Source organism: Alexandromys fortis, unplaced genomic scaffold (genome assembly GCF_014885135.2).
Source record: "Alexandromys fortis isolate MF-2015 unplaced genomic scaffold, M_Fortis_MF-2015_v1.1 scaffold_39, whole genome shotgun sequence".
Lineage (NCBI taxonomy): Eukaryota > Metazoa > Chordata > Mammalia > Rodentia > Cricetidae > Alexandromys > Alexandromys fortis.
The window spans coordinates 9,610,310-9,636,380 of NW_026067918.1; the positions used below are offsets into that span (position 1 = coordinate 9,610,310).

General features: G+C 48.3%; 1 protein-coding gene across 5 annotated transcripts; it reads left to right on the top strand.

The window, feature by feature from the left end:
• Nucleotides 1-331: 331 nt before the first annotated feature.
• Nucleotides 332-21,299, top strand: Mfsd11 (major facilitator superfamily domain containing 11). 5 transcript variants are annotated; one of them, XM_050140074.1, is made up of 14 exons: nucleotides 332-469; nucleotides 712-889; nucleotides 1,310-1,365; nucleotides 5,912-6,019; nucleotides 6,897-6,976; nucleotides 7,086-7,182; nucleotides 8,720-8,778; nucleotides 9,292-9,436; nucleotides 12,268-12,308; nucleotides 14,853-14,918; nucleotides 16,129-16,254; nucleotides 18,622-18,796; nucleotides 19,909-20,044; nucleotides 20,597-21,299. In XM_050140074.1, exons 2-14 carry the CDS (start codon nucleotides 794-796, stop codon nucleotides 20,759-20,761), a joined length of 1,350 nt encoding a protein of 449 aa, XP_049996031.1. In that variant the 5' UTR covers nucleotides 332-469; nucleotides 712-793; the 3' UTR covers nucleotides 20,762-21,299. The 5 variants fall into 5 exon arrangements, with proteins under 5 accessions (XP_049996031.1, XP_049996030.1, XP_049996029.1 ...); XM_050140073.1 differs by lacking the exon at nucleotides 332-469 and adding an exon at nucleotides 478-617; XM_050140072.1 differs by lacking the exon at nucleotides 332-469 and having other exon boundaries at nucleotides 478-889.
• The last annotated feature ends 4,772 nt before the right edge of the window (nucleotides 21,300-26,071 follow it).

A 26,071-nucleotide genomic window follows, 5' to 3' on the forward strand; every position in this document is an offset into this window, starting at 1 on the left:
CGCAGTCACTGCGGCGGGGAGGGGGAGCGGCTCGCGCAGGCAGTTAGAAAGCCCGCCAAAGGCTCCTTCCGCCGGCGAGGCCCCGGGGGGAGGGGGAGGGGGGGAAGCACTGAGTTCCCCCAACACACACACGCACCCCCGAGGCAGGAAGAAGCGCTGCACGGCGGACCCCGCCTTCCTCCCCACGCCAATGCCCGAGCTCCACGCGCCTTTCTGCCCAGCCCTCCGCCCCTCCTCGGTCACAGGGGTGCTCCTGTTCCCATTTGCCTCTGTGTCCCCGGCCACCTCAGATTCCCCCCACTTCCCGCCATTCCTGTCTTTAGCTCGGGGCACTCGGGCCCACTCCCCTCCACGGGCCGAGACACGCGCTCGCCGCCGTGCGCAGGCGTATTCCCCGCCACCAGGGACTACATTTCCCGGCGGGCGCTGCTCCTACCCTGCGGTCAGCTGACCGGTCTCGTGATCTTCTGTGAGTCAGGCCGGGAGGGCGGGCCCCAGCGACTTGCGCTGCCCGTCCTTGCCCCTGATCCCCCTCGTTGGAACTTGGAGTTGCAGCCTTGCAGGCCCCGGGTCTCCTCTCCACTCGGTCACGGCCCTGGAGTGTCCTGACCGTGCGGGTGGGGAGAGCGTTCTCTAAGCCCGCGATTCCCTCCCGAGGACTGGAAATCGGCAATCTGGCTTGCCTGGCTCTCATCTCGTTTCTTCCCTCAGGACTGTCAGGGGGTTCGGCTGGAGGAAGAGAGGTGACTGACTGCCCTGGGTCGCTGCTGATCCCCGACCAAGCGGAGCCAAAATGTCCCCGGAATCTAAAAAGCTTTTCAACATCGTTATTTTAGGAGTTGCCTTTATGTTTATGTTCACCGCCTTTCAAACTTGTGGAAATGTAGCGGTGAGTTGGAACTTGTCCTCTCTCCTTTGAAATGCCTATATCAGAATGCCCTCCGGTTGGTGACAATAAACGTTGATGTCCGCTACCACGCCAAGATTGCTCCTCCTGTTTTTCAACCTACCCTTCCTTGTTCTCTATGATTTGGTTTGGTTTCATGTTAAACACTGGCGTTTATGACTCAGACGCGGCGTGGAGTTTGAATACTGGCCATAATTACTTTAATTCTTATCCGCGTTAAACGCTGAGTTTAGTGCTTGGGTGGTTGGGGCACCAAAACCCAGTGCAGGTACATCTATGTGGTTGCCGTTTCCCCGTCGGGGAGAGCGCACTGGGGATCCTAACATGTTCTGAGAAGTTAGGCTTTGCAAGGGGGAGGGAGGTGGCAAGGCGTCTTCGCTGATTATTTTATCTTCCACACAGCAAACTGTCATCAGGAGCTTAAATAGCACAGATTTTCATGGCAGTGGATATACCAGGTATTGTACCGTGTGCATGATTTGACTGTGCATGTAGTAGTTCCGTCCATCTCTTCAGGAAAGCCAGCAATGAAATGCTCTAACATCTGATTTTATTCAAATCTCAGAGAAGCAGTGGTTGTGTCAAATCTGGCTCTTTTCTGACCTGAGGGCCAGCCCGATAGGGCCACCCTTGCCTCCAAGGCTGTTCAAATTAATCCCCAGAATCTACTTGGTGGAAGGAGAGAACCAACGCTTGGAGGTTGTCACGTGACTTCCACACAGGCATACACCCTTACACATAAAATTTAAAATGTGACAGTGAAAAATGATAGACCAGGGATGGTGGTCATGCCTCGATTCCCAAAATGTGATGGTAGATTTTTTTTTTTAATGAGTCCAGTTTCTTTGCTAAGATGATGGAAATGAAGACACCGCAGTGCTCCCTGTTCAATAAGCATGCAAGCCTGTCAGTCATTCTGATCCTAAACAGTACGGTAGTTGTTGAAACATTGGGTCCTCAGGGCTTTGTAATTTCATTTTTAATGTGGAACTCTTTTTGTTGTTGTTGGTTTTTCAAGATAGGATTTCTCTCTAGCCCTGGCTGTCCTAACACTTTCCCTGGAGACCAACCAGGCTGGCCCCGAACTCAGGAGATCGGCCTCCTGAGAGCTGGGGTTAAAGGCTTGCGACACCACCACCTGACCTCAGCTTGCAGTTTCTTCTTAAGCGTTTGGATGTTTATGCTGTCGAGGCCCAATTTCATAGGCAGAAAGAATGAAAACCTCCCAAGTCTGTAGTCCTCTGGGTTTGTAGCTGGAGATGGGCATGCAATTCTCTTCCTCTTCTCAGGTAGCCTTAGCTGCTGCCTGGTCTTGTGCTCACAGAGTAACGCAGGATCACCTTGAACTTCTGATCCTCTTGCTAATGATGCGATTAGAAGCCTGTAGCACCCGGCCCTGCTTCAGCGTGTTCCCCTCCCCAATAACCTACATCTAAGAATTCAGCATCTTTCAGCCCTGGGCTAGGAGAGCCTCTCTGGCTCTCACCCCGTATAGGTAGGAAGGTGACACTGGGCCTCTGTGACCCTGGCTTTACCCACTGCTGAGATACTAGACAAATTGGACACTGGCAGGTGCCTTGTGGTTTGCTGGGTCAGAGGCCGAGCAAGGCTGGCAGCTTCAGCATTGTCTGTCTGTCCTCTAAGAATGTTCTAAGTTTGTCCTGCTGGCTCTTTCCGTCTTGTGTATAAGTAGGGCGTGCTTCTTTTTCTTTGCATTTTCAGAGAGACATTCTCACTATGTAACTCTGGCTGGCCTTATTTATTTATGTATTAATCTATCTGTTTAATTTTTTTGAGGCAAAGATTTTGTATGTAGCCCTGGCTGGCCTTGAACTTGTTCTGTAGACCAGGTTGGACTCAAAATGACTGCTCTTAAAGTTACAGAGATCCTCTTCTGCTTCCTGAGTCCTAGGATTAACCAAATGAACCACCTCATTTAGCTCAGGGTTCTCTTTAAAACAAAACAAAACTTTATTTTTTTGCTGGGGGTGGGGGTAGGGGCTTTTTGAGATAGTGTTTCTCTGGGTTGCCTGGACCGTCCTGGAACTCACTCTGTAGACCAGGCTGGCCTCAAACTCATCGAGATCCACCTGCCTCTGCCTCTTGAGTGCTGGGATCAAAGGTGTGCCACCACCATCCAGCAAAAACAAAACTTTCATTTGACAAGAATCGTGCTTGTTTATCTCTTGTATATATACACTGCAGAATTGTGAAATTGAGCTATACACACACACTCTTTACATTTGATTGATTTATAAACTTTAGAAAGAGAAATAAGGTCTTACCCTGTAGCCCAAGCTGGCCTAGAGCCTACTCACGTGCTGCCTCCTAAGTACTGGAACTGCAGGCAGACATTGCTATGTCTGTGTCTGGCTGGCTGCTTTTTGTAATTTCTCTGTGCTTATAGGTTTGCTATTACCCTGTCCCCCAGTTCCAAAACTGTTTTTTTGTTTGTTTGTTTGTTTGTTTGTTTTTTTGAGATAGGGTTTTTCTGTGGCTTTGGAGCCTGTCCTGGAACTAGCTCTGTAGACCAGGCTGGTCTCGAACTCACAGAGATCTGCCTCTGCCTCCCAAGTGCTGGGATTAAAGGCTTGCACCATCACAGCCCTGCTTCCAAAACTTTTTTTTTTTTAAAGCGTTTTCTTTGAGACACAATTCTTTTGTGTAGTCCTAGCTGACCTGGAATTCACTCTGTAGACGAGGCTGGCCTCTGCCTCCTGAGTGCTGGGATTAAAGGTGTGTGGCACTACTGCTTTGCCCCAAACTATTTTAGATTTTTATCTAATTCTGGTATACAGTGTCTGAGGATAAGTGGAAGTGGTTAGTACTATCAGAACTTTGTAGTGCTGTGTCTTCTGTGTATTTTAAAGAACAAATGAAAGGTTTTTTTTTTTTTCCAAGACAGAGTTTCTCTGTGTAGCTTTGGAGCCTGTCCTGGAATTCACTCTGTAGACCAGGCTATCCTCGAACTCACAAAGATCCTTCTGCCTTTGCCTCCCGAGTGCTGGGATTAAAGGTGTGCACCACCACTATCCTGTGAAATAATACATTAGCTTATGGAAACCAAAGAAGTATTTACTCTGAATTTATAGATTTAAGCACTGCCTAATAAATGAAATCAGGACCCTCAAGATGGCATTAGTACCATTCTGTTTAAGATATGTGTAGTAAGCCGGGTAAGGTGATGTAGCCTTTAATCCCAGCACTTGGGAGGCAGAGGTGGAGGGAATCTCTGAGTTCAAAGCCCGCCTCTACTATATAGAGAGTTCCAGTACAGCCAGAACTATGTAGAGAAGAAAAGATATATGTAGTAGGGTTCTTTTTTGTTTTTGTTTTTCGAGACAGGGTTTCTCTGTGGTTTTGGAGCTTTTTTTTTTCTTTTGGTGCCTTGACTTGTACATGCTGTGCATATCTGTAATCCCAGTACTTGGGAGGCTCAAGCAGGAGAATAGTGAATAGTGGGTTCAGGGTCAGGCCAGCTATCTAGTGAAATGACAACTGTCCATATAGGCAATTACATATTTATATAATGTATACATATAACCAAATTGTGTATATGTAATAGGGCTGAGGAGTAACAAAAAAAAATGTTGAGGTGAGTAAAATAAATTCTAATGTAAGCAGACTGTAACTCCGCTTGTCATTTATAGCGAAGGAACACCATTTGGCTACCAGAAGTCGTAGTGGAGCAGACTGATCTCCCCTAACGATGGTTGAACTGAGGCAACTTATTCCGTGCAGTTCTGCTTTCCATGAAGTGAGGCTGTGCAGTGATACCTTCTTTCCACAGCATCTAGGCTTTAAGAGGAAATGCCCGTAAAGTCCTTGGCACAGTGCTAATGTTAGCATTCCCTGTGAAAACCAGGACCTGGAGTCGTGTTACAGGCAAGCTGGCTGAAAGAAACGTGATAAAATATTTAATATAAGACAGATGTGGTGGCACATGCCTGGAATCCCGACAGTGTCGTGGGACAGACAGACAGGAGTATTGCTGCAGGTTTGAGACAAGCCAGGGATAAGATTTGGAGACCCTGAAGTCCGGGAAGTAGTGACGCACGTCTTTAACCCGAGCACTCGGGAGGCAGAGGCAGGCAGATCTCTGTGAGTTCGAGGATAGCCTGGTCTACAGAGTGAATTCCAGGACAGGCACCAAAAACTACAGAGAAACCCTGCCTCAAAAATCCAAAAAAAAAAAAAATTTGGAGACCCTGTCATAACAAACAAATAAAAAGCAGCCACTGTTCCACTGCATGCCTGTAATCCTAGCTCTTCGGAGACAGAGCTAGCTGCAGCAAGATTGCCATGAGTTCAAACTCAGCCTGGGCCACGCTACGCAGTGAGTTTCAAGCCAGCCAGTGCTACATAGTAGGACCCTGTCTCAACAAAAACTCTATCCATCTACCAATAACTAATATATTTATAAACTAAAGATGTATTTATGTTATATAACTGAGAACTTTAATGTGATCTTTAAAGATATGAATATATATTCTGACTAAAGCCTATGGAATTTTTTGCAAAGTTATAAAATTTACATGTTTTTTTTAAAATAGTTATTTATTTATTATGTATACAATATTCTGTCTGTGTGTATGTCTGCAGGCCAGAAGAGGGCATCAGACCTCATTCCAGATGGTTGTGAGCCACCATGTGGTTGCCGGGAATTGAACTCAGGACCTTCGGAAGAGCAGGCAATGCTCTTAACCACTGAGCCATCTCTCCAGCCCCAAAATTTACATGTTTTGAGTAGAATTTTACATCATCTTATTTTGTGCATGAGTATATGAGTGTCCACATACCACGGTGTGAGCGTGGAGGTCAAAGGACAACTTCAGGAGTTTGTTCTCCCCTTCCACAGTATGGGTTCTGGGAGCAAACTCAGGTCGTCAGACTTGACCCCAGGGACCTTTTCCTGATGAGCCCTAAGTCAGATTTTAAAAGTGAATTTTTGAGACGTTACTTAAGGTTTTTGTTCTTTTCCCCTCCTGTCCACTGTGTGAGCAGCTTGGCAATTATCTACGGTGTTTTCTCTGCTTCCAATTTGATCACCCCGTCCGTGGTCGCCATCGTAGGACCTCAAATCTCTATGTTTGTCAGTGGCCTGTTTTACAGGTGAGTGGTCCCGTTTGCCCTGTGGTTGTTTAATTTAGAACACTTTAGCCCATCTGGGAAGTCCAGTGGGGAGTGGTCCTTTGGGGGGTTCGGTGCTCTGCTTCGTGCTCAGGAACACTGGACTTCTCACTGATAAGAAGCGTGCATTAAGTAGGACCTGTGTCTGAGACAGTTTCTCTCTGTAGTCCAGGCCTGGCGATCCTCCCGGCTTGGCCTTCAGAGTTTGGTATTATCAGGTTCCCATATCTGGTGGATAGCAGCTGTTGTCTGACTGTTAGTAATTAGAAGTCTCTTTCTGTTAGGGTTGAAAAGAGCCTTCCGTGAAGTAAGTTTCCTTTCTGTTAAGTTGGTGAGCAGAGGGCCGGGCGGTGGTGGCGCACGCCTTTAATCCCAGCACTCGGGAGGCAGAGGCAGGCGGATCTCTGTGAGTTCGAGACCAGCCTGGTCTACAAGAGCTAGTTCCAGGACAGGCTCCAAAACCACAGAGAAACCCTGTCTCGAAAAACCAAAAAAAAAAAAAAAAAAAAGTTGGTGAGCAGATTTATGTGAAATCAAGGAATGTTCCTAGCTCATGGCAGAAGCTGTGGCAAACCTGGGAAATGTGCACTTCCAGGATTAAGGTGGCAAAGAGCCGTCAGTGGCCTGGGTTGCAGAAGGCTCAGTGGCAGAGCACTTGTCTGTCATACGCGGAGGTCTGGGCTTGACTGCTTTTCCGGGGAGAAAAAAATCTCGAAATCAGTTCATGTTCATCCCTTTCCAAAAGCCTAAATCAGTTCGAAGTTAAGGTTGCGAACCTCCGAGCTGGCCCCTGGGCGGCATGCTTAGTGCTCTGCTAATGTACTGTTTGACTGTAATGCACTGACCTGTTGTATTTTAGCATGTACATTGCCGTTTTTATCCAGCCTTTCCCATGGTCCTTCTACACGGCGTCTGTTTTCATTGGAATCGCGGCTGCTGGTGAGCATCGCCCTTTGCCTGCTTTCCTGGGGCACGGGTGCTGTTCACACGCTAGCACGGGAAGCTGCCTGACTTCACTCCTCTGATGAACTCTTGGTTTGAATTTTAGTGCTTTGGACAGCACAAGGAAATTGCCTGACAATAAATTCCGATGAGCACACGATCGGGAGAAACAGCGGGATTTTCTGGGCACTCTTACAGTCTAGGTAATAATCTTGTTGGAGCTCAGTCTGTCCTTGGGTTTTCATGACGTCATTATCTAGCACTTCTTGTGTGGGGTACAGAGTCATACTTTGTTAATTACATAAAATGCATGGAACTATTTTACTAAAATTTAAAATTAGCAAACAAAATATTAACCTCCATATATTTTGCATCCTCTGTACTTTAGGCCTTTTGGATTACTTGTTTAATTTCATGTTATCTTCACAGAAACTTAGGAGGTATTATCTGTTTGCTACAGATGAGAAAAAAGAGCCTGAAAGTTAACCCATATAAATATGGTTATCTGGAGCCCGTTAGCCACGTCCTTCCTGCCAAGCTGCACCGCCCAGATAGCTATTAATAAATCCACCAAGTTCAGAAGGGAGAACAGTGGTCCTGCTTCTGAACCATACAGCGTGGTGGCTCTTCCTAAGGAAAAAGCAGCACCAGTTGTTCTTTCTAGGACCTGTGGGGCTCACGAGTATACCCGGGAGAGCGTGGAATAGTGGCATGGACCTGTGATTCCAGCACTCAGGAGTAGAGGCAGGAAGATTGCAGCAAGTTCAAGGCCAGCCTGGAGCTCCTGAGTGGCTGTGGATAAAAGCACTTGCCACCAGGCCTGCTGACTTGAGTCCCGTCCCTAGGCCCACATGGCAGGAGAAGAGAACAACTCCTCCGGCAGGCTGCCCCGCCTGTGCACTGTGGCCCTGTCATACCTCCTCCATATACAGACAACTCAGCAGAATACAGTTCTTAGAACAGAATTTTGGTTTTTTGTAAGACTTAAGCTTGACTGTTTAGTTAATAGTGGTGATTAGTGTAAGTGAGTGAGTGAGTGTGTGTGTGTGTGTGTGTGTGAGTCTCACAAGGCTGGCCTTGAACAACTCCACTCTCCGTGCGATTATTTTGCTTCAAGCCTCCCAAGTAGCTGAGGCTGTGGGTGCACCCACCACGCCTGGTGCAGAAGTTTAGTCTTAGGGAGTTAGAGATTAAGAAACAGGAGAACTGGTGCGTGGCCATCCTCAGGAAAGTCTGCCAAACAAACAGCTGCAGGTGGGGATTTCAGTCACAGATTTATTCGCAAAGTCCTTAAATTTTAGGATTTTAAAAGTAGCATAAGTTTGTTTCCAGTTTTCTCCTCGAGTCCCAGTAAGTCACAAGTGTCAGAGTGAGTCAAATCCTTAAGGGCAGTGCAGAGTCAGCATGCTGTCGCCTGCGTCTGGGTCAGCTGACGGCTCAGAAGAAGTCAGGTGGCGTTGACACTTTAAGTGAGCTAGGGCAGGCAGGTTCTTTACAAAATCACCCACACACACACTATCCTCTTTCCCCTCTTGAAATAACGCGGGTGATGTTTGACAAGCCCTAAGTTTCAGCTGGGCACAATTGCCCACGTCTTTAATGGCAGCACTGGGAGGCAGAGGCAGGTAGACCTCTGGGTTCCAGGCCAGCCAGAGACCCTGTTTCAAGTAAATAAAAAATCTTAACCCACTCCAAGAATTGCAATGATTCCCCACCATCTTCTCCTTTTCTTCCCCACAGCTTGTTCTTTGGAAATCTCTACATATATTTTGCCTGGCAAGGGAAGACTCAGATTTCAGGTTGGTTTTACTCACGTTGCTTTATTGGCATGGTTTTGAAAGAGGAGCAGCAAGCAGTCCTGCAGAAATGCCCGTCACCACTCTGTCATTCCAGTGAACTTTAGCACCCTGAGGTTCCTCCAGATAATCTGCTTTTCCAAAAGCTTTTGCCTCACATTTATTAAGTGAAGGTCAGAGTGCAAGGCTATGCTTTGCGGGGCGCCTCCAAGTAAGTGGGAAGGTCGTGCTGAGCGTGCGCGGTCTAGCCAGGCTCCCGAGGGTTTGTGAGTGTTCCGTGGTTGGGTCTGTGCCTTCCTTCAGTGAAGCCAGCTCTGTTCTTGTGCTGTTTTCTTTGGCTTGTTAGTATTTCACTAGCTGAAAGATGAAGGTGGGTGTGGCTATTTCTTCCTAAATTTCTACTGGTGCCTTAAAAATGTCTCGAGGGAGTGTTGGGCTGCTTGGCAACAACCGGTGGGCGTGGCGCTAACTGGCATTGCTTCACGGGTGCTGTCCACTCTCTCCTCTTGTCCCTAGAGAATGACCGGAGGACGGTGTTCATTGCCCTGACGGTGATAAGCCTCGTGGGGACAGTTCTGTTCTTTCTCATTCGGAAACCAGATCCTGAGAATGTCTTTGGAGAAGAAGAGTCTTGCGATGACCAGGACATGGAAGCCCCTGAGTAAGACTCCTGGGACATTCTTCTTCGTGTTAGAGTAGATTGTGAGCACCTGTTTACCACAGCTAACACATGGTACTCCCTGACAGACAGACTTGGGGGGATTCAAGCAGAGATGAAGGAGAGCCTTGGAGGACAGAGAAGGGAAAGACTGGAAGAGAGGCCATGAAAGGCTCCCCAGAGATTTAAGTCCTTCCACAGCTGAGGGTGACCCTCACAGAAGCAAAAACCATGTCCTGTTTTTAGGCCACGGTTTCCCACTCTGGTTAGCAGTCTCTCCATGCAAGGCCGGGCAGACACCTTCAGTTCTGTGCAGTGGTCCAGCTCACCAGCTCCCTAGGGCTGTGCTTGGGGCAAGTGGCAAAGCCCCTGCGGTTCTCAAGTGCCAGGAGATTTCCAGTACTGTAACTACCTGAGCACAGTTCTTTCTGATTTTGAGATGGGCTCTCAGTACATAGCTTAGGCTAGCCTGGGCTCGAGATCCTCCTGCATCAGCTTTCTGCTGCTGGATCACAAGTGAGGGCCAGCACACCCCGTCACCTCAGCGAATCTCAGTAGTGACATTATTTCAGGTATAGAAGGTCAACAAGCATCGTGGCACGTGGCTGTAATCCCAGCACTTGGGGGCTGGAGGCAGAAGGATTAGGAATTGAAGGTTACCCTCTACTGCGCATCAAGTTCAAAGCCATCCTGGGCTACATAACACTTGTTTCAAAAGCCATACAAACCAAAAATCATAGGTGATTTGTCTGCAGTGTCATTTAGATTCGAGGGGGTGGGAATTAAAGACTTGACAAAATATGGAGATTTTTCTTACATCTTTTTATTCATTGTTCATTGTTAAAACTTTTCCACTGAGCATTCTATGTTGCCTTATTTATCTATCTATCTGTCTGTCTGTCTATCTTTTTTTTTTTTTTTTGAGACAGGGTCTCACTATGTAGTCCTGGCTGTCCTGGAACTCGCTGTGTAGACCAGGCTGGCTTCTAACTCAGAGACTGACCTGCCTTTGCCTCCCTAGTGCTGGGATTAAATTAAAGGTGTGCGCCACTCTGCCCTGCTTCTGCATTACCTTTTTAATAAAGAAGCAGCGCATAGAACTGCAGTTGAAAGCTTGCACTGAGGGACTGGAGAGATGGCTCAGTGGTTAAGAGCATCCACTGCTCTTCCACAGGATCCAAGTTCAATTCCCAGCACCCACATGGCAGCTCACAACTGTAGCTCCAGTTCCAGGGAACCCCACACCCATGGCAAAACTCCAGTGCACATAAAAGAAAAAGAAAACTTATTGAGAGTATTTAAAGTGATGGAGAGGAGTCCTTGGGCTGAGGATGTGTTACATACACACAGTCGCGCGCCTCTTGACGGGTCTGTTAGTGACGGGCTGCTGTATGACCGTGAGCCCTAAGATGCTGTCTCCTAACTAGGCTGACGTACTGTAAGCTGTGAGCGCGCCCTAGGATCGGTTCTCAGCGCTGTCATAGCGTTAGTCAGCAGATTAGAGAGGAGCGCGGGGCACCTGCGGTAAAGCGTAGTTCTCAGGAGGGCTGCTCAGCCTGACTAGCGTTCTCTCATCCTGAACTTCTGCGCCTTTGTTTGGCAAAGAGTGCTGACCGTGTGCCAGCCCTAGCAGAGGGCAAGCCTCTGCTCTTATGGACTAGTGTCAGATGTGGTAGAAGTCACACACCTGGAAGGGGTCCCCAGACTGTCCCAACCGCGGGACCCGGGGCAGGCATGTTTTTATCTTTATGTCGGGAGATCTTTACTAATTTTATTTTTAAATTTTAAAAAAGTGTTGTATTTCATGTGTATGGATGTGTTGCCTATATGTGTATCTGTACCACCTTTGTGCCCAGTGCCCTTAGAGGCCAGAGAGGGCATTGGTTCTTCTGGAATAGGAGTTATACATGGCTATGAGTCACCGTGTGGATACAGGGACTAGAGCTCGGGTCCTCTGGGAGAGCAGCCCCTGGTCTTAGCCACCAAGTCATCTGTTTAGCCCTTTGCTTTTAATTATTAATACATTTATTTGTGTGTATGTGTATCTATGTAGGCAGTTGTGTATCATGACATAGGACATACGTGTCAGAGGACACTTTCGGGAGTCAGTTCTTTCCACCATTGTCTGTCCCACAGATTCCGGTTGTTAGACTTGGTGTCGAGTGCTGTTACCCACTGAGCCTTCTCGCCAGCCCCAGATAGTCATGATTTTAAAGAATTTGATGAAAGGCTTCCTGTCTACATGAGAAGAGCAGTGGGAAATGGATTCTCAGATTCTCTGACAGTTTGGAAACAACAAGATTAAGAATATGTGTCTGGGCTGGGGTAGAGGTTGGCGTGTGTGCACAAAGCCTGGATCTGACCCTACTTGTGAGCGAGACCTTTCAATAGTGAACAATACTTGTGTATACAAAAGCAGCAAAGTATTTCTGTCTCACCCCAGTGTCGTTTTCCGAAAGGAGACAGATGAGTGTGTGTGAGTTCGTTAGGAGACAGCCTGTTCTGTGGTTCCGGGAATCGTGATGAGCAGCCTGAAGACCAGGGCCAAGATGGGGCCCTCACAGCAGAGAACACTGACAGTCACTGGCCACCACATAGAGCAGAGGTGTGGTTTGGTTTGAGACAGGGTCTCACTGTGTAACTGTTACTGGCCTGGACTCCCCAAATCCCCGTGCCTGTGACTCTGAAGCAGTGAAATGAAGGGAGTGTGCCGTCAAACCCAGCTGAGGCCATAGATTTACAAGTCTAGACGGGAGCGGGGTGGCCGCTGAGTGCGTGCCGCTTTGTTCTCTTTGTGGTTTCCAGGGAGAAACAGTCTTGTTTTATCTTCCCAGGTCTGCCCAGAACAACGTGACAAAGGCAGTAGATGCGTTTAGTAAGTATTCCCTGTCTGAAATGCGGAGCTGTTGGCAACACCTCCAGCATTTGCTCCCCCTTTCCCGGGGAACTCTGGGTTGACGTCCCCAGTGTCTTCCGTCTTCCAGGTATACACTTCTAGAATATATCATCTTTCCACCGGTGTCTCCCTAACATGGGGCTGTGAGGGGTGAATGACGCTGCTGCCCACCTAAGGAGGTGGGGCGGGGGTGCCGGGGAGAGGCCTCAGGTGTAGGGACTCTGTTGACATTGGAGTTGAGAGCAAACCACAGGCTGCTTCTTGGAGCAGAGCCATGACTTCAGGGACTGGGGGCTGGTAAGAGCAGCCACACTTGCTCACTGAGCCTTTTCCTCGGGCCGCAGACTCTGGTAAACTTTCTGTTTGGTACCTTGCTGCCATGCTCCCCAGTGTTCTGAGGTTCCGTAGTGGGCAGTGGTGGACACTTCTGTTCCAGAGAAGAAAGCTGGGGTTTTCAGGACCTGGACAAGTCCACTCAGAGCTGTTCACAAGTGACCCAACAGCTCTTGGGTCACAGAGGAAGTTTTATCTGATGGTTGTAAGATGGGGATGGGAGTACTCCTTACTCCTGAGGTTCGGAGTGGGCAGCTTAGTGGTTAGCAACTGGGACCATGTGATTATCAGTGTCCAGGTTGGAACTTTTACAAACAAGTGCTATCTTACTGACTGGACAGCAGGCTGTCAGGAAGTTCCACCAAAAGTCAACCAGATGGCCAGTGGGTGGCTGTAGTGGATTTGAGCCTGGGCAGACTCAACAGGCAAAGTCAGTGATTCACATGGAGTCGAGTATTCCCTCAGACTCAGGCAGACTTCTGACACTCCAGCTTCTGCCCAGTGTAGACGGAAGTTTCTGTCCCACCCGGTCCCGCAGCCCTTCAGTCCCAAAGAAACACACAGAGGCTTACATTAATTATAAACTGTTTGGCCTATTAGCTCAGGCGTATTATTAACTAGCTCTTACAACTTAAATTAACCCATAATTCTTGTCTAAGTTTAGCCATGTGGCTTGGTACCTATTCTCACTGAGGCATTCTCATCTTGCTTTCTCTGCGTCTTGCTGGTGACTGATTCTCTGCCTTTCCTCTTTCCAGAATTCTCCTAGTCTGGTTGCCCCGCCTATACTTCCTGCCTGGCTACTGGCCAGTCAGCGTTCTATTAAACCTATGAGTGACAAATCTTTACAGTGTACAAGAGCATTACCCCATTACCCCACAACCTCTCAGCTTCTCTGCTTCCCAGGAGAGACCCTTGCTAAGGCAGTTACTCCCCATGGGAGCAGTCTGCTGTAGGCCATCAGCTCTCAGGACTTGCCAGTGCCTGTGGCCCGTGGGGATTTATGAGTTGTTAGGTCCCTTTTGTCAGAGTGGAAATTCTTGATCTCATCAGCTGTGGCGTGGCTCAGATGGCACAAGGCCTGTTTTTAGGAAGGACCTCGGACATGGGTGCTCTGTCATTAGAGCTGTTTAACCTGCCTTTCAGAGATGCATTCATAATTACAAATTGGGGTTTGGCGCTAAGTAAATAGGTTATAGCGAGGTTCCCTCACTAAAATGCAAGGTTGCCGCCATTGGGACTCTGGCTTTCCAGTGTGGAGTCTTGGAACTTGTCTGCCAGAAGATCCACTATGGTCAGGGTCAGAGGACTAAAGTGAAACTCACAGAAGCAGAAATTTAGCAACTGTTTTTTTTTTTTGTTTGTTTGTTTGTTTGTTTTTTAACAGTGATTTTCCCTGTGTAGCTCAGGCTTGCTTGAAACCTGTGGATCCTTCCATTTTGGCTCTGTAATTCCAATACTTGAGGGACAAGGGGGTCAGCTGTCATCCTCAGCTACTGAGGCATTCAAGGCTAGCCTGAGATTCTGCCTAAAATAAATAAATAAGTGGGAAATTCTGATGAAACTAGGCATGGCAACCTAGGTCTGTAAGTTTGACGCTCAAGACAGGAGGACTGACTTGTTGCGGACCCCCTTAGACTGCATAGGAAGTTCCACAATAGCCTGAGCCAGCATGAGCCCCTGTCCGGGGTGGTAGGCATTTTTAGAAATGTATTCACCCCGATAGATCTCATCCACACTACTTCATGCAGAGGCAGACATCAAGCTGTCTGCAAACCCCAGGGCAGGAAAGCCCCGGTCTGCAGTCTGTCTCTGTGGGTCAGGACACTCCAGGTGGTTCTGACCCAGGTACTGTGCTCACTGACTCCCTGTGTAGCCTTTCTGTAGTGTCTGCTCAAGTGTTTTATTGTCTTGTGTTGCTTTAGTTTCTTTCCCCTCCCCTCTGGTTATTAAGAGCTAAAAACGCATTGAGGACAGTGTGTCTCCAGAACATAGTTAAGCCCTTGAAATAAGCATTCTATTTACAGGGCAGACTTAGTTCATGCCTCATGCATTTTAATCTGAAAATTTAGATTCTTTGTTTATTGGCTTCAGTGATGAGAAGAAGAATGTTCTGGCTGAAGGAAATGGTTTTTAAAACTTTTGGGTCCCAATTAAAATCTTAAGTCTGTCCAATTTTTCTCCTTCCAGAAAAGTCTCTGAAGTTGTGTGTCACCAAGGAGATGCTCCTTCTGAGCATTACGACTGCCTACACAGGTACAGCCGCTCTTTCTGCTCTGTCGCTGTCTTCTGACTAAAACAATAGCTCGGTATTGCTCTGCTCTGACCTCCTGAGGCGGCTCGCAGAGGGCAGTGGTGGCCAGAGCCTCTGAGACAGTTCTGTTTACATATCCAGTACCTTCCTGGTGACTGATGGAAGACTGAATCATATTCTGCCAGTCAGTCTTCCCCTTCCTGTAGCATCAGGACTCGGCATAGCTCTCCGAGTGACCTCCTCCCTCCTTGTGATTGACAGGAGAGCCAGACGGCATAGTGGCTAAAGGCCCTTGTATCACTTCTGCTTCGCTCTGTTGGTGACAGCCAATCACAGGGCCAGCCCTAATTCAGTGTGAGAGGATCAGAAAAGAAAGAGAAAAAGAAAAAAAGAAGTTGAGGTTTGACTGGGGATGTAATTGCGTAATTAAGTGGCCGAGCATTTGCCTAGCAAGTTCAGGGCCGTGGGTTGATCTCTACCGTTGGGATGGGAGTGGAGGGCAGCCCCAAAACAGGCTGGAAAGGTGGGTTGGCGGTATCGAGCATTTGTTGCTCTTCTAGGGGTCAGGTTTGGTTCTCAGCACCCACATGTAAGTCCAGGTCTAGTGGATCCAGCACCCTCATCTGGCCTCTCTGGACACTGCACACAACGGTGCATAGACATTCCTACAGGCAAAACACCATACCCATAAAAATAAAGTAAATCTTAAAAAAAAAAAAATCAAAACCAGTCTGAGGCTGATGTCATGGCACCTACTGGCAGAAAGATGCAAGTTCCAGGCCAACCTTAGCTACATAGTGAGACCTTGTCTCAAAACCCCCAGCAGCTCAACTACAAACCACACTGATTTACAGTTTGGCACCTAGGAAACCAGCGCAGGTGTCAGCACTGTCAGGTTCTGGGGAGGGCTCTTCTAGCTGTCCTCCCGCTGTGTGGTCACGGGGCTGGCAGAGAGCAGGAAGCAAGCACCCATCCTGCGGGCCCATCACCTGAGGCTGTGTCTACAAAGCCACTGTGTGGGGAGCTGAGTTTCGGGTAGGCTTTCAGAGAGCACTGTTTGTCATTTACACAGCATAAAGCTGCACACCTGGGATGCATTTTAGTCTCTGAGTTTTGGTTTCTGTGTCAAGCTCAGCTACTGGGTGCAGGCAGAAGTCGGGAAAGGAGACAGCAGCTGTGGAACTGGTTAAAGCTGGTTTTCTCTCCCCTGAGGTCTGGAGCTGACGTTCTTCTCCGGGGTGTACGGGACCTGTATTGGGGCTGTAAACAAGTTTGGGACAGAAGAGAAAAGCCTCATTGGACTCTCTGGAATTTTCATCGGCATTGGAGAAATTTTAGGTAGGCTGGTTTGCATTTTGCTTTTTACTTTAAAAACCTTTTATTTTCTGGGTAGTGGTGGCACACACCTTTAATTCCAGCACTTGAGAGGCAGAGGCAGGTGGAGGTTACAGCGCGGTCAGCTGTTCCAGTTCTGGTTCTGCGAGGTACTTCAAAGAACTCCTCGTTGCTGGAGGGGACAGTCTGGCTCTCCCTGAGAGCTCATCACTTCTGCTCAGGGTGATGTCACCATAGGGAGCTGGTGGGGAGAAGGGTGGCTGGAGACCCTGCTGGCACCTTTGTCGGGTCTGGAATAGGACACTGACAGTGAGGTACCTCAGGACTCGTAGCTTTGTGCTTTCAATCTCAAAGTGGGATGAGACAGGCTGGATACCGTCCATTCTCACAGACTCTCCTCGTGGTTAACATGTGTGCAGAGCTAAGTCAGAGAGGACCCAGAGGGCAGGACAGCAGAGACCGCCAGAAAGTAAAGGCGGGGCTAGGCTCTCCCCTGCCTTCAGTTCCTGTGGGCACCCGTGAGTCAACGCTGTCAGCAGCAGCAGAAGCCCTTCCTAAGTGCCTGTGACAGCCCCGCAGGTTACCCCCACTTCAGACTAGCCCAGCCTGGTAGTCCCCGAGCTACCCTACCTCATTTGACTTCAAATGCAGGGTTAGAGAGAGCTCACAGATATGGGAAATGCTGCGTGCTCTGTTCATTAAGAAGAATGCAGAGGCAGGCGGATCTCTGTGAGTTCGAGGCCAGCCTGGTCTACTGCTGCGCACCGTGGTCCTGGTCTGCACTCTATGCGCTAGACCCCAGTTCGCGAGCTTCGGGAAAGGGGCTGAAGGTTGAGAACACAGGCGCAGAGATGGACCGACACGCAGACCTTCAAACACTGGTACAAAAAGCCCCTCTTTAATAGCACCATGGAGTCTATGGCCAACAGGTGAAAATCCCATCCTCTGATCCTCTAAGCTAGGCACAGCTTCTAGTAACTTCAATTAGAAGGTTCTAGCAGGGAAGAGCAGCTGAAGGCCAGGACTCATTAATCCCAACATCCAGTTGAAGGCCAGGACTTAATTGGTCTCAACAGTCTACAAGAGCTAGTTCCAGGACAGGCTCCAAAGCCAGAGAAACCCTGTCTCGAAAAAAAAAAAAAAAAAAAAAAAAAGAAGAAGAAGAAGAAGAAGAAGAAGAAGAAGAAGAAGAAGAAGAAGAAAATAATAATAATAATAATAATAATAATAATAATAATAATAATAATAATAATAATGCAGGTTAGCAGGCACTAGGGACCCCAAGCTGCTTTCCAGAGGGACTGTTAGCCATGCGGGCACCAGGGGTACAGTGTGGCATCTCATTGTGTGATGACCAGATCCCAGATCAGGGTAATGTGCGCTTTATCACCTCAAGTATTTATCATTGCTTGTGTTATGAAACCTTCCAAATCCTTTCTACTACCTGTTTTGCAACCTACAGATAATTGTCATTAACCATAGTTACCCCCCACTATGCTACAGAATGTTACTTTTTTTTTTCTGAGATGACCTTGTTGCTATGTAGCTGTTGGCTGACCTGAAACTCACTATGTAACATAGGCTAGCCTGGATTAAAAGCATGCGCCACCACTGCCCAGCTTCCATTTAAAAACTGCCAGTGTTTAAATTTCTTTTTATGACCAGAATTAAACCTGGAGTCTTGCACATATGAGACCAAGCACTCCACCACTGAGCTCGCTGCTTACCCCACTCGTTTTTAAAACTCTGAGACAGAATCTGACAAAGTTGCCCAGGCTGTCTTTGAACTCACTGTAGTTGAGGCAGACCTTGCATATTTCCTCCTTCCCCCTTAGTCTCCTCAGTCATGACAGCAGCCTTGGCACTCACCGTCCTGAAAGCCTTCCTTGCCCCTCCGTGCGCTTGCACTCTGCAGCTTCTTGGTGACTGCTACCAGTCATGGCTCCTGGACGAGCTTTGTGGGGAGGTAGAGGCAGAAGCAGCAGCCCTAGGTCTAGGGCAGTGGTGGTGCACGCCTTTAATCCCAGTACTCGGGAGGCAGGCGGATCTCTGTTAGTTCGAGGCCAGCCTGGTCTACAAGAGCTAGTTCCAGGACAGGAACAAAAAAGCTACGGAGAAACCCTGTCTCGAAAATAAAAAAAAAAAAAAAAAAAAACTGTGTAGTTGATGAGTTGTGCCCTTTGATTCTCTGATTAGCTAGAATGCAGAGGAAGTTGTTCTAGATACTGTAACTCCGCCATTTGACTTTGGAGACTGTTTGGGGCAGGTATTGGACAGCTGAGAGTTCATTCCCTGGCCCCTCAGTCTAACCCGTGACTGGTTCTGTGATGGGTGGAGACTTTTGAAGCATTCTTGTGTCTTAATCTCCAGGTGGAAGCCTCTTCGGCCTGCTGAGCAAGAATAATCGCTTTGGCAGAAATCCAGTCGTGCTGCTGGGCGCCCTGGTGCACTTTGTAGCCTTTTACTTGATCTTTCTCAACATGCCCGGAGATGCGCCCATTGCCCCTGTGGAAGGAACTGACAGCGGCGCCTACATCACACCCAGGTAGAGTGGCTGCCATTTTCTGTATGGCTCAGGGTAGGCAGGAGGAGTGAATGGCTGGAGGTTTGGAAGTGGAGCCTAGCCCTCCTCAGAGTCTGTCAGCTTTCTAAGGTCATGGGTCAAGTGGGGACGGAGCCAGGAGGAGTTGAGCAGGGACCCAGAGCGTCCCAAGGGAGTTTTGCAGTGGTTGCTTTTAACTTACTGGAGCCTCCCTTGCTCTGTGCAGAAGAGTCTGATGAGAATGCTGTTCTCTGCTGTTTGAGCAGTGAGCTGGGCCAGTGTTAGAGGAGAGGCAAAGAGGATCTCAGACTCTGACGCCCACCTGAGCGGCCTGCTTTTGCTTTGACTTGTGATTCATTATGGATGCAGTGTCTGTGGAGAAAAGCACAATCCAAGGGAGCCTAGCCCAAAGACAGTCTTTGTTTTGCAGCGAGTAGACCAGAGTTTGCGGGACTGCAAAGGTCTGTGCATTTAAGCACAATTTCCTACTGAACGATTTCTAGTAGGTGGGCTGGATTTGTAACACTGTTGAGTATGAAATGCTGACCTGGAGTTTGGAAAACCCCAGGTTTAATTCCCAATACCATAGAAAAGGTCTTAGAAAAGTTAGTATTTATTTGTTCTTTTTTGAGTTACATGTGCACACTCGGGACCTTAGCTCTGAGGAGGAGACAAGTACAAACTGCTTTTGTTGGGAGCAGTGTTTCTGTATTCTGGTGAACTAAATATTGGTGCTACACATTAAATTTATTTTAGAGATTCGTTTTTATTTTATCTTTTATCTTACTTGGTTTTTTTTGAGACAGGGTAAAGACCCTGCATAATTCTGACTGTCCTGGAACTCACTATGTAGACCAGGATAGCCTTGGACGCCCAGAGGTCTTCCTGACTCTGCCTCCTGAGTTCTGGGATTAAAAGCATGTGCCTGGCATATTTTTTATTTAAATTCTATGTATGTGTGGGGGGCGGTGCATGTTTAGGTTCAAAAGAGGGCCTCAGATCCCGGTGCTGGAGTGACCAGTGGTGGTAAGCCATTGGAAGTGGGTTCTGGGAGGCAGACTCCAGTCCTTTGTTGAAGCCGCACGCCCTAACCTGTGGGTCTGTCTTCTCCTCAGCAAAGAAGTTGCCATTCTCTGCAGTTTTCTGCTGGGCCTGGGAGACAGCTGCTTCAACACCCAACTGCTTAGCATTTTGGGTTTTCTCTACTCAGAAGACAGTGCGCCAGCCTTCGCTGTCTTTAAGTTTGTCCAGGTAACTCTGGATCACCCTGCATCCTGCCCCTTCACTCGTCGGTCACTCCTCCCCTGGGTTTAAGTGAACGTTGGCCATTACAAAGAGGATTGTAAGGTGCAGGGGCCTTGGCTGGGTGAGAGTTGTGTTGGTTTTTTTTTTTTTTTTTTTTTTTTTTTTGAGACAGGATTTCTCTGTAACAGTCCTGGCTGCCCTGGCTGTCCTGTAGACCAGGCTGGCCTCGAACTCACAGAGACCCACCTGCCTCTGCCTCTTGAATGCTGGTGTTAAAGGCGTGCGCCACTATGCCCAGCTGGGGAAGAGATTTTGATTCTGGTCTTTGCACGCAGGTGAAAGACCTCCCCTCCTTGGGTACCGGGTTCCATTCTCTCATCACAGACTCTACCTCTCCTGTGTACTTTATCATGTTACTGTAGCTCCCACAGCTTACTTGGGGTACAGTTGTGAACTGTGACCGGTGAAGTCCATCTCCATGGGCACCTGCCCAGGGCAGAAGCAGCAGGCTGACGAGCTGCTGAGGCCCTGGGCCCACGTGCTGATTTCTCGTTCCAGTCGATCTGCGCAGCTGTGGCGTTCTTCTACAGCAACTACCTCCTCCTCCACTGGCAGCTCCTGGTCATGGTGATATTTGGGTTTTTTGGAACCATCTCATTCTTCACCGTGGAGTGGGACGCTGCTGCCATTGTGGCCCGAGGCTCTGACTACCGAAGTATTTGATGAGGCCCATGTCTCCAGGAAGCACAGCTGGTCACACCACAGAGCTGGTTCAAGTGGCTGCCTGTCGGTGTGGAAACTGTTGGGTGATGCTGAGTGTGGAAAGGGAAAGAATCAACGCTGTCAGTCGGGCAGATCCTAGCGGTTTAAAGCTGGAGGGCCGAAGGAATCCTGTCAGTTACAGCCCTCCCGAGGTCTTTGTCCACCCACCGTCCTTGGATCCTTACAGTCACGTCTCCCTCATTCTCATTCTTCTGGGAAGATCCTGCCTTGATCGCCGTGTGTCGCTCAGGATTCTTGTGACTGTGGAGTGTGTTCACTGCCTAGGAACAGGAAGCAGGTGCCACTCCACGTGTGGATCTGGGACTGACTTCCATATAGAGATTGAGGATGCTGAGACACAGCTGTTTTGAGATAGTCTCACTGTGTAGCCCAGGCTGGCCTTGGACTTGCAGCCCTCCCCTGCCTCCAGTGTTGGGATTATAGAGTATGCCCAGCACATGATTTAAAATGCACCCATCTTTTTGACATAGGACCTTTTTTTTTTGNGCTGCTGAATAAAAAGCCAAGCACATGCTGCACTTAGAGAACCAGAGGGTTGGCTGAGCATCATGTTGAGTTGTAGCAAAGAAAAAGCCAAGATTTCTTTACTAGTCGAGAGCCCTGGACTCAGTATGAGCGTCCTCTTTCGGCAGCCTTCAGGGTCAGTGCAGACAGCACACTGTGTACAGCAAGCCAGTGCAGGGCCTTGAACGTGTTTTTACCAAGTTTTATTTCGCTGAATATAATGCAACATTAGCTATTTTCCTTAGGAAAATTTCACACTGTGGGTTCCAATAAATCTTTTTTTTCTTTTTTCTTTTTTTGTTTTTTCGAGACAGGGTTTCTCTGTAGCTTTGGAGCCTGTCCTGGAACTAACTCTTGTAGACCAGGCTGGCCTCAAACTCACAGAGATCCACCTGCCTCTGCCTTCTGAGTGCTGGGATTAAAGGTGTGAGCCACCACTGCCCAGCTTGACATAGGATCTTGATATTCAGCCCTTGCTGGCCTGGACTTTGTACACCGACAATACTCCTGCCTTCGTCTCTAGATTTCTGGGGTGGTGAGAATATGTCACCGCACACACTCGGCGTGAGACTTTAGCTTCTCTTGAAATGCTTTGTTGCACAGGTCCTCTTACCCTGCCATTCCTAGCAAGGAGTGGCCAGTTACATGTTCTGAAATGAAGTAAAGACTCTGCCATTTGTCAATCACAAAAGCAGTAAAGAGAAGTGAAGAATATTTACTGGGGGACTTTTGCTATGGTCTTCCTGACAATTACAATAAATAAAAACACATCCTCCTAGTGCAGCTGAGAGAATGTTTGAGTACCGTTGACTGCCTTCTATAAGAGCTGACGCCTTTACAACTGAAATATTAAATAGGCTTCCAGATGTGGTCTTACTGTGTACTCCAGGTCGGCCTCCAACTCTTGCCCTTCCAGCCTCAACATCTGGCTCAAACTCACCAACTTAGTGTGTGTGGGTGGGTGTGGTATGCATTAGGTTGAATAACCATCACTGTATCTAATGACAACATTTTACCTTTTTAATTCTTTTTATTATTTATGTGTGTATGTGTTTGTCTGCTTGTCTGTGTGTGCACCGTGTGCTCGCCTGCTTGTCTGTGTGTGCACTGTGTGCTTGCAGAGCTCATGGAAGTCACAGGGACAATCGATCCCCGGGAACTGCAGTTACAGGCAGTTGAAAACTTGACCAGGTGCAGTGTCTTATTTGCTTTTTTTGTTGCTGTGAAGAGACACCCTGACCAAGACAATGCATTCAAGGGTTTATTGGAGCATAAAGTTCCAGATGGTGAGTCCCTGGCCATCATGGGAGGGGGGGGGGGGCAGGCATGGAGCAGTGACTGAGCACTTACATTTGATTCACAAGCAGGAGGCAAAGAGAACTGACTGGGAATGGGTCGGGCTTTAGAGATGTATTTATGTATTTTATGCATGTAAATGTTTTGTTTACATATATACACACACCAGAAGAGGGCATCAGTTGTGCTAGGAATTGAACTCAGAACCTCTGGAAGAGCAGCTGGTGCTCTTAACCCCTGGGCTACCTTTCCAGCCCCTGGTTTGGGCTTTTGAAACCACAAAGCTATTCCCAGTAACACATCTTCAACAAGGCTACTCCAACAAGGATTAACTCCTGCTAATCCTTCCCAAACAGTTCCACCAACTGGGGAAACCAAGCATTCACATATGCGAGCCTATGGGGGGGGGGGGTATTCTCATTCAAACCACCACAAGCAGCAAGTTCTGTTGACCCCGAGCCATCCCTACAGCCCCATAATTACAGAACCCCTTGCCTTTTCTCAGCCAGCACCCCTTGTGGGCAGGAACTGGCTGAAAACCATGCTCTGTCCCTTGTCACAAGGGGCTGTCCTGGGACAACTCAACAGGGCAGCTGTGTTCACCAAAGCAAGCAAGCAAAGCCACAGACAGCGAAGGCAAGACAGAAGCCCTGTTCCTTTCTCATGGATCCTGTCGCTTCTGCCTTCTGCTGAGATGCTGGTCACTGTTTCCAGCTTGCAGGAGAGGACAGGGTCACACAGGCCGTGAACACCAGGGTTGATGGGCGACTGTCACCCCAAAGCTTTGGTATGAAGAGAAACCAGTTCTGCCTTCCTGAGCTTGCGTCTCCCCAGGCTGTTGCTGAGGACAGACCATGTGACTTCTTCTGCTGGGCAGAAGGTGGCCGAGCAGCCTGTCCCTAACACTGGGTGTCTTCATAGAAGGAAGCCATATCTTACCACTGCTTGTAGGATTCCTGGTGATGTCAGCTGTCAACAGGAAAAGGACATGAAGGTTGGGAACCTAATTTGTCTGCTTCCTCACAGCTGTGGCAGTTCAAAGCCAGCACAGGGAATCCCAGGCCATCTGAAACAATATAGTGAGACCCTGTCCAAAAAAAAAAACAGAAAACAAACACAAAATGTGATTTATGCCGTAGAGTGGAAAGTATTCATCCTTTAAAGGAGAATCAGGTGTGGTACATCCTACACCATGGATAAACCTAGACGGTACTGTGTTGAGTGAAATAAGCCAGCTGGCAGAAAGTTCATTGCTGTATGGCTCTGCTTACCTGAGGTGCCTAGCAGTCAGAGCTTAGAGAGACAATAGAATGGTGGGCTCCAGGAGGTGGAGCCGCGGAGACTGTTAATAGTATAGCTTCAGCATTGCAAAGTAAAGGGCACAGAGATAGACGTGGGGATTACACAACACGGTGGACACAAAAGATGATAGGCTTATGAGTATCGTTAAAAATAATGTCTTGTGCCGGGGCGATGGTGGCGCACGCCTTTAATCCCAGCACTCGGGAGGCAGAGGCAGGTGGATCTCTGTGAGTTCGAGACCAGCCTGGTCTACAGAGCTAGTTCCAGGACAGGCTCCAAAACCACAGAGAAACCCTGTCTCGAAAAACCAAAAAAAAAAAAAAAAAAAAATGTCTTGTGAGAAGGCCCTGCAGGTGTCATACAGGGAAGCAACTGAGGGATGAGATAAGGGTGAAAACCCAGTGCAGATTGATTTCAGCCTGGCTCGACTCCGGGGAGTCTGTCAGGTGGTTCATTGTCAGCATATTTAAAACCCAGTACTATTTGAGGACAGGTTCCCAGGCAACAACCAGTCCAATTTCAGGTGCACAATAAAACTTAAGAGACGACCACATGACCACATAGAAACTCATTTACAAGGTACATGTGATCACGAGGGTGGGTTCCATAGCTAAAAGAGGCCTAGAATCTAGTGTGGTCTCTGACCGATAGCACAGAGGCCAGCAGGCCATAAAATACATGTGACATCTCCCCTAAGGGGAGTTAAGAACACTGACAATTCTTCCACAGGACCCAGGTTCTACTTCCTACATCCACATGGTATTCATCTATAGCTCCAATTCCAGGGGATCTGACAGCCTCTTCTGGCTTCTGAAGGCACCAGGCACACAGCACAGTGTGTGTGTGTGTGTGTGTGTGTGTGTGTGTGTGTGTGTGTGTGTGTGTGTGTGTGTAATAGAAACACGGGAGGCTGGCAACATGACTCAAGCATGTAAAGGCACAGGAACTCAAGTGGTGGAAGGAGAGAATGGACTCCTAAAGTTTAACGGTTTTAGAGACAGGGTTTCTCTGTTTAGCTCTGGCTGTCCTGAACTAGCTCTGGCCTTGAACTCACAGAGATCCGCCTGCCTCTGCCTCCTGAGCGCTGGGATTAAAAGTGTGTGCTACCACTGCCCACTCTTTGACTCCTAAACTTGTCCTTTGACCTCTCCATGCCTACTCAGTCCACATGGGACACCGCGGCAACAGAGCAGATTAAAAGATCACCAGAATCCAGTTAGTAAAGGCAATGAATTTATCAGGTTTAATTACAGAGCACTGGCGAGGGCTGGCTTACAGGAATGTGGATGGCCCAAAGAGGGCTGTGCTACCAAAGAGTCCCCAGTAAGGACAGATGGGGTCTCGCTTCAGCAGCCCTTCCAGCCAGTGTACACTCTAGTATCTCCCAAGACCCTGACCGAAGTTCAGTTCTCAGCATCCACACAGGCAGCTCACAATGACCCGCCACTCCAGCACCAGAGGATGAAATGCTATCTTCTGGCTTTCTGTCTCAGTGTTCTGTTGCTGTGAAGAGACACCATGACCATGGCAACTCTTATAAAGGAAAACATTTACTTAGGGCTGGCTCACAGTTCAGAGGTTCAGTCCATTATCATCGTGGCAGGAAACATGGGGGCACACAGGCAGCCGTGGTGCTGGAGAGGGAGAGGGAGCTTGAGAGTTCTGGATCCGGAGGCAGCAAGAAGAGATACCATCCTGGCTTGAGCCCTTGAAACCTCAAACCCTCCCTTCCTCCAACAAGGCCAAGACCACACCTCTTCATAGTGCATTCAAATCTATAAGCTTGCCGGCGATGGTGGCGCATGCCTTTAATCCCAGCACTCGGGAGGCAGAGGCAGGCGGATCTCTGTGAGTTCGAGACCAGCCTAGTCTACAGAGCTAGTTCCAGGACAGGCTCCAAAGCCACAGAGAAACCCTGTCTCAAAAAAAAAAAAGCAAAAAAAAAAATCTATAAGCTTATGAGGGCCATTCTTATTCAAACCACCACATCTGCATATACTCATGTAACACAAAATAAATAAAAATTAAACTCTTAAAATAAATAAAGTCAGGCTTGGTGGCACACACCTTTAATCCAAGCACGAGAGAGAGAGAGAGAGAGAGAGAGAGAGAGAGAGAGAGAGAGAGAGAGAGAGAGAGAGAGAGAGA

Excerpts from the sequence above, each read along its gene's own strand:
- Mfsd11 (XM_050140074.1), top strand. The coding sequence starts at position 794 with ATGTCCCCGGAATCTAAAAAGCTTTTCAACATCGTTATTTTAGGAGTT. Across the intron at positions 8,779-9,291 it reads AGGGAAGACTCAGATTTCAG|AGAATGACCGGAGGACGGTG; the intron begins GTTGGTTTTACT and ends TCTTGTCCCTAG. Across the intron at positions 9,437-12,267 it reads CAGGACATGGAAGCCCCTGA|GTCTGCCCAGAACAACGTGA; the intron begins GTAAGACTCCTG and ends TTATCTTCCCAG.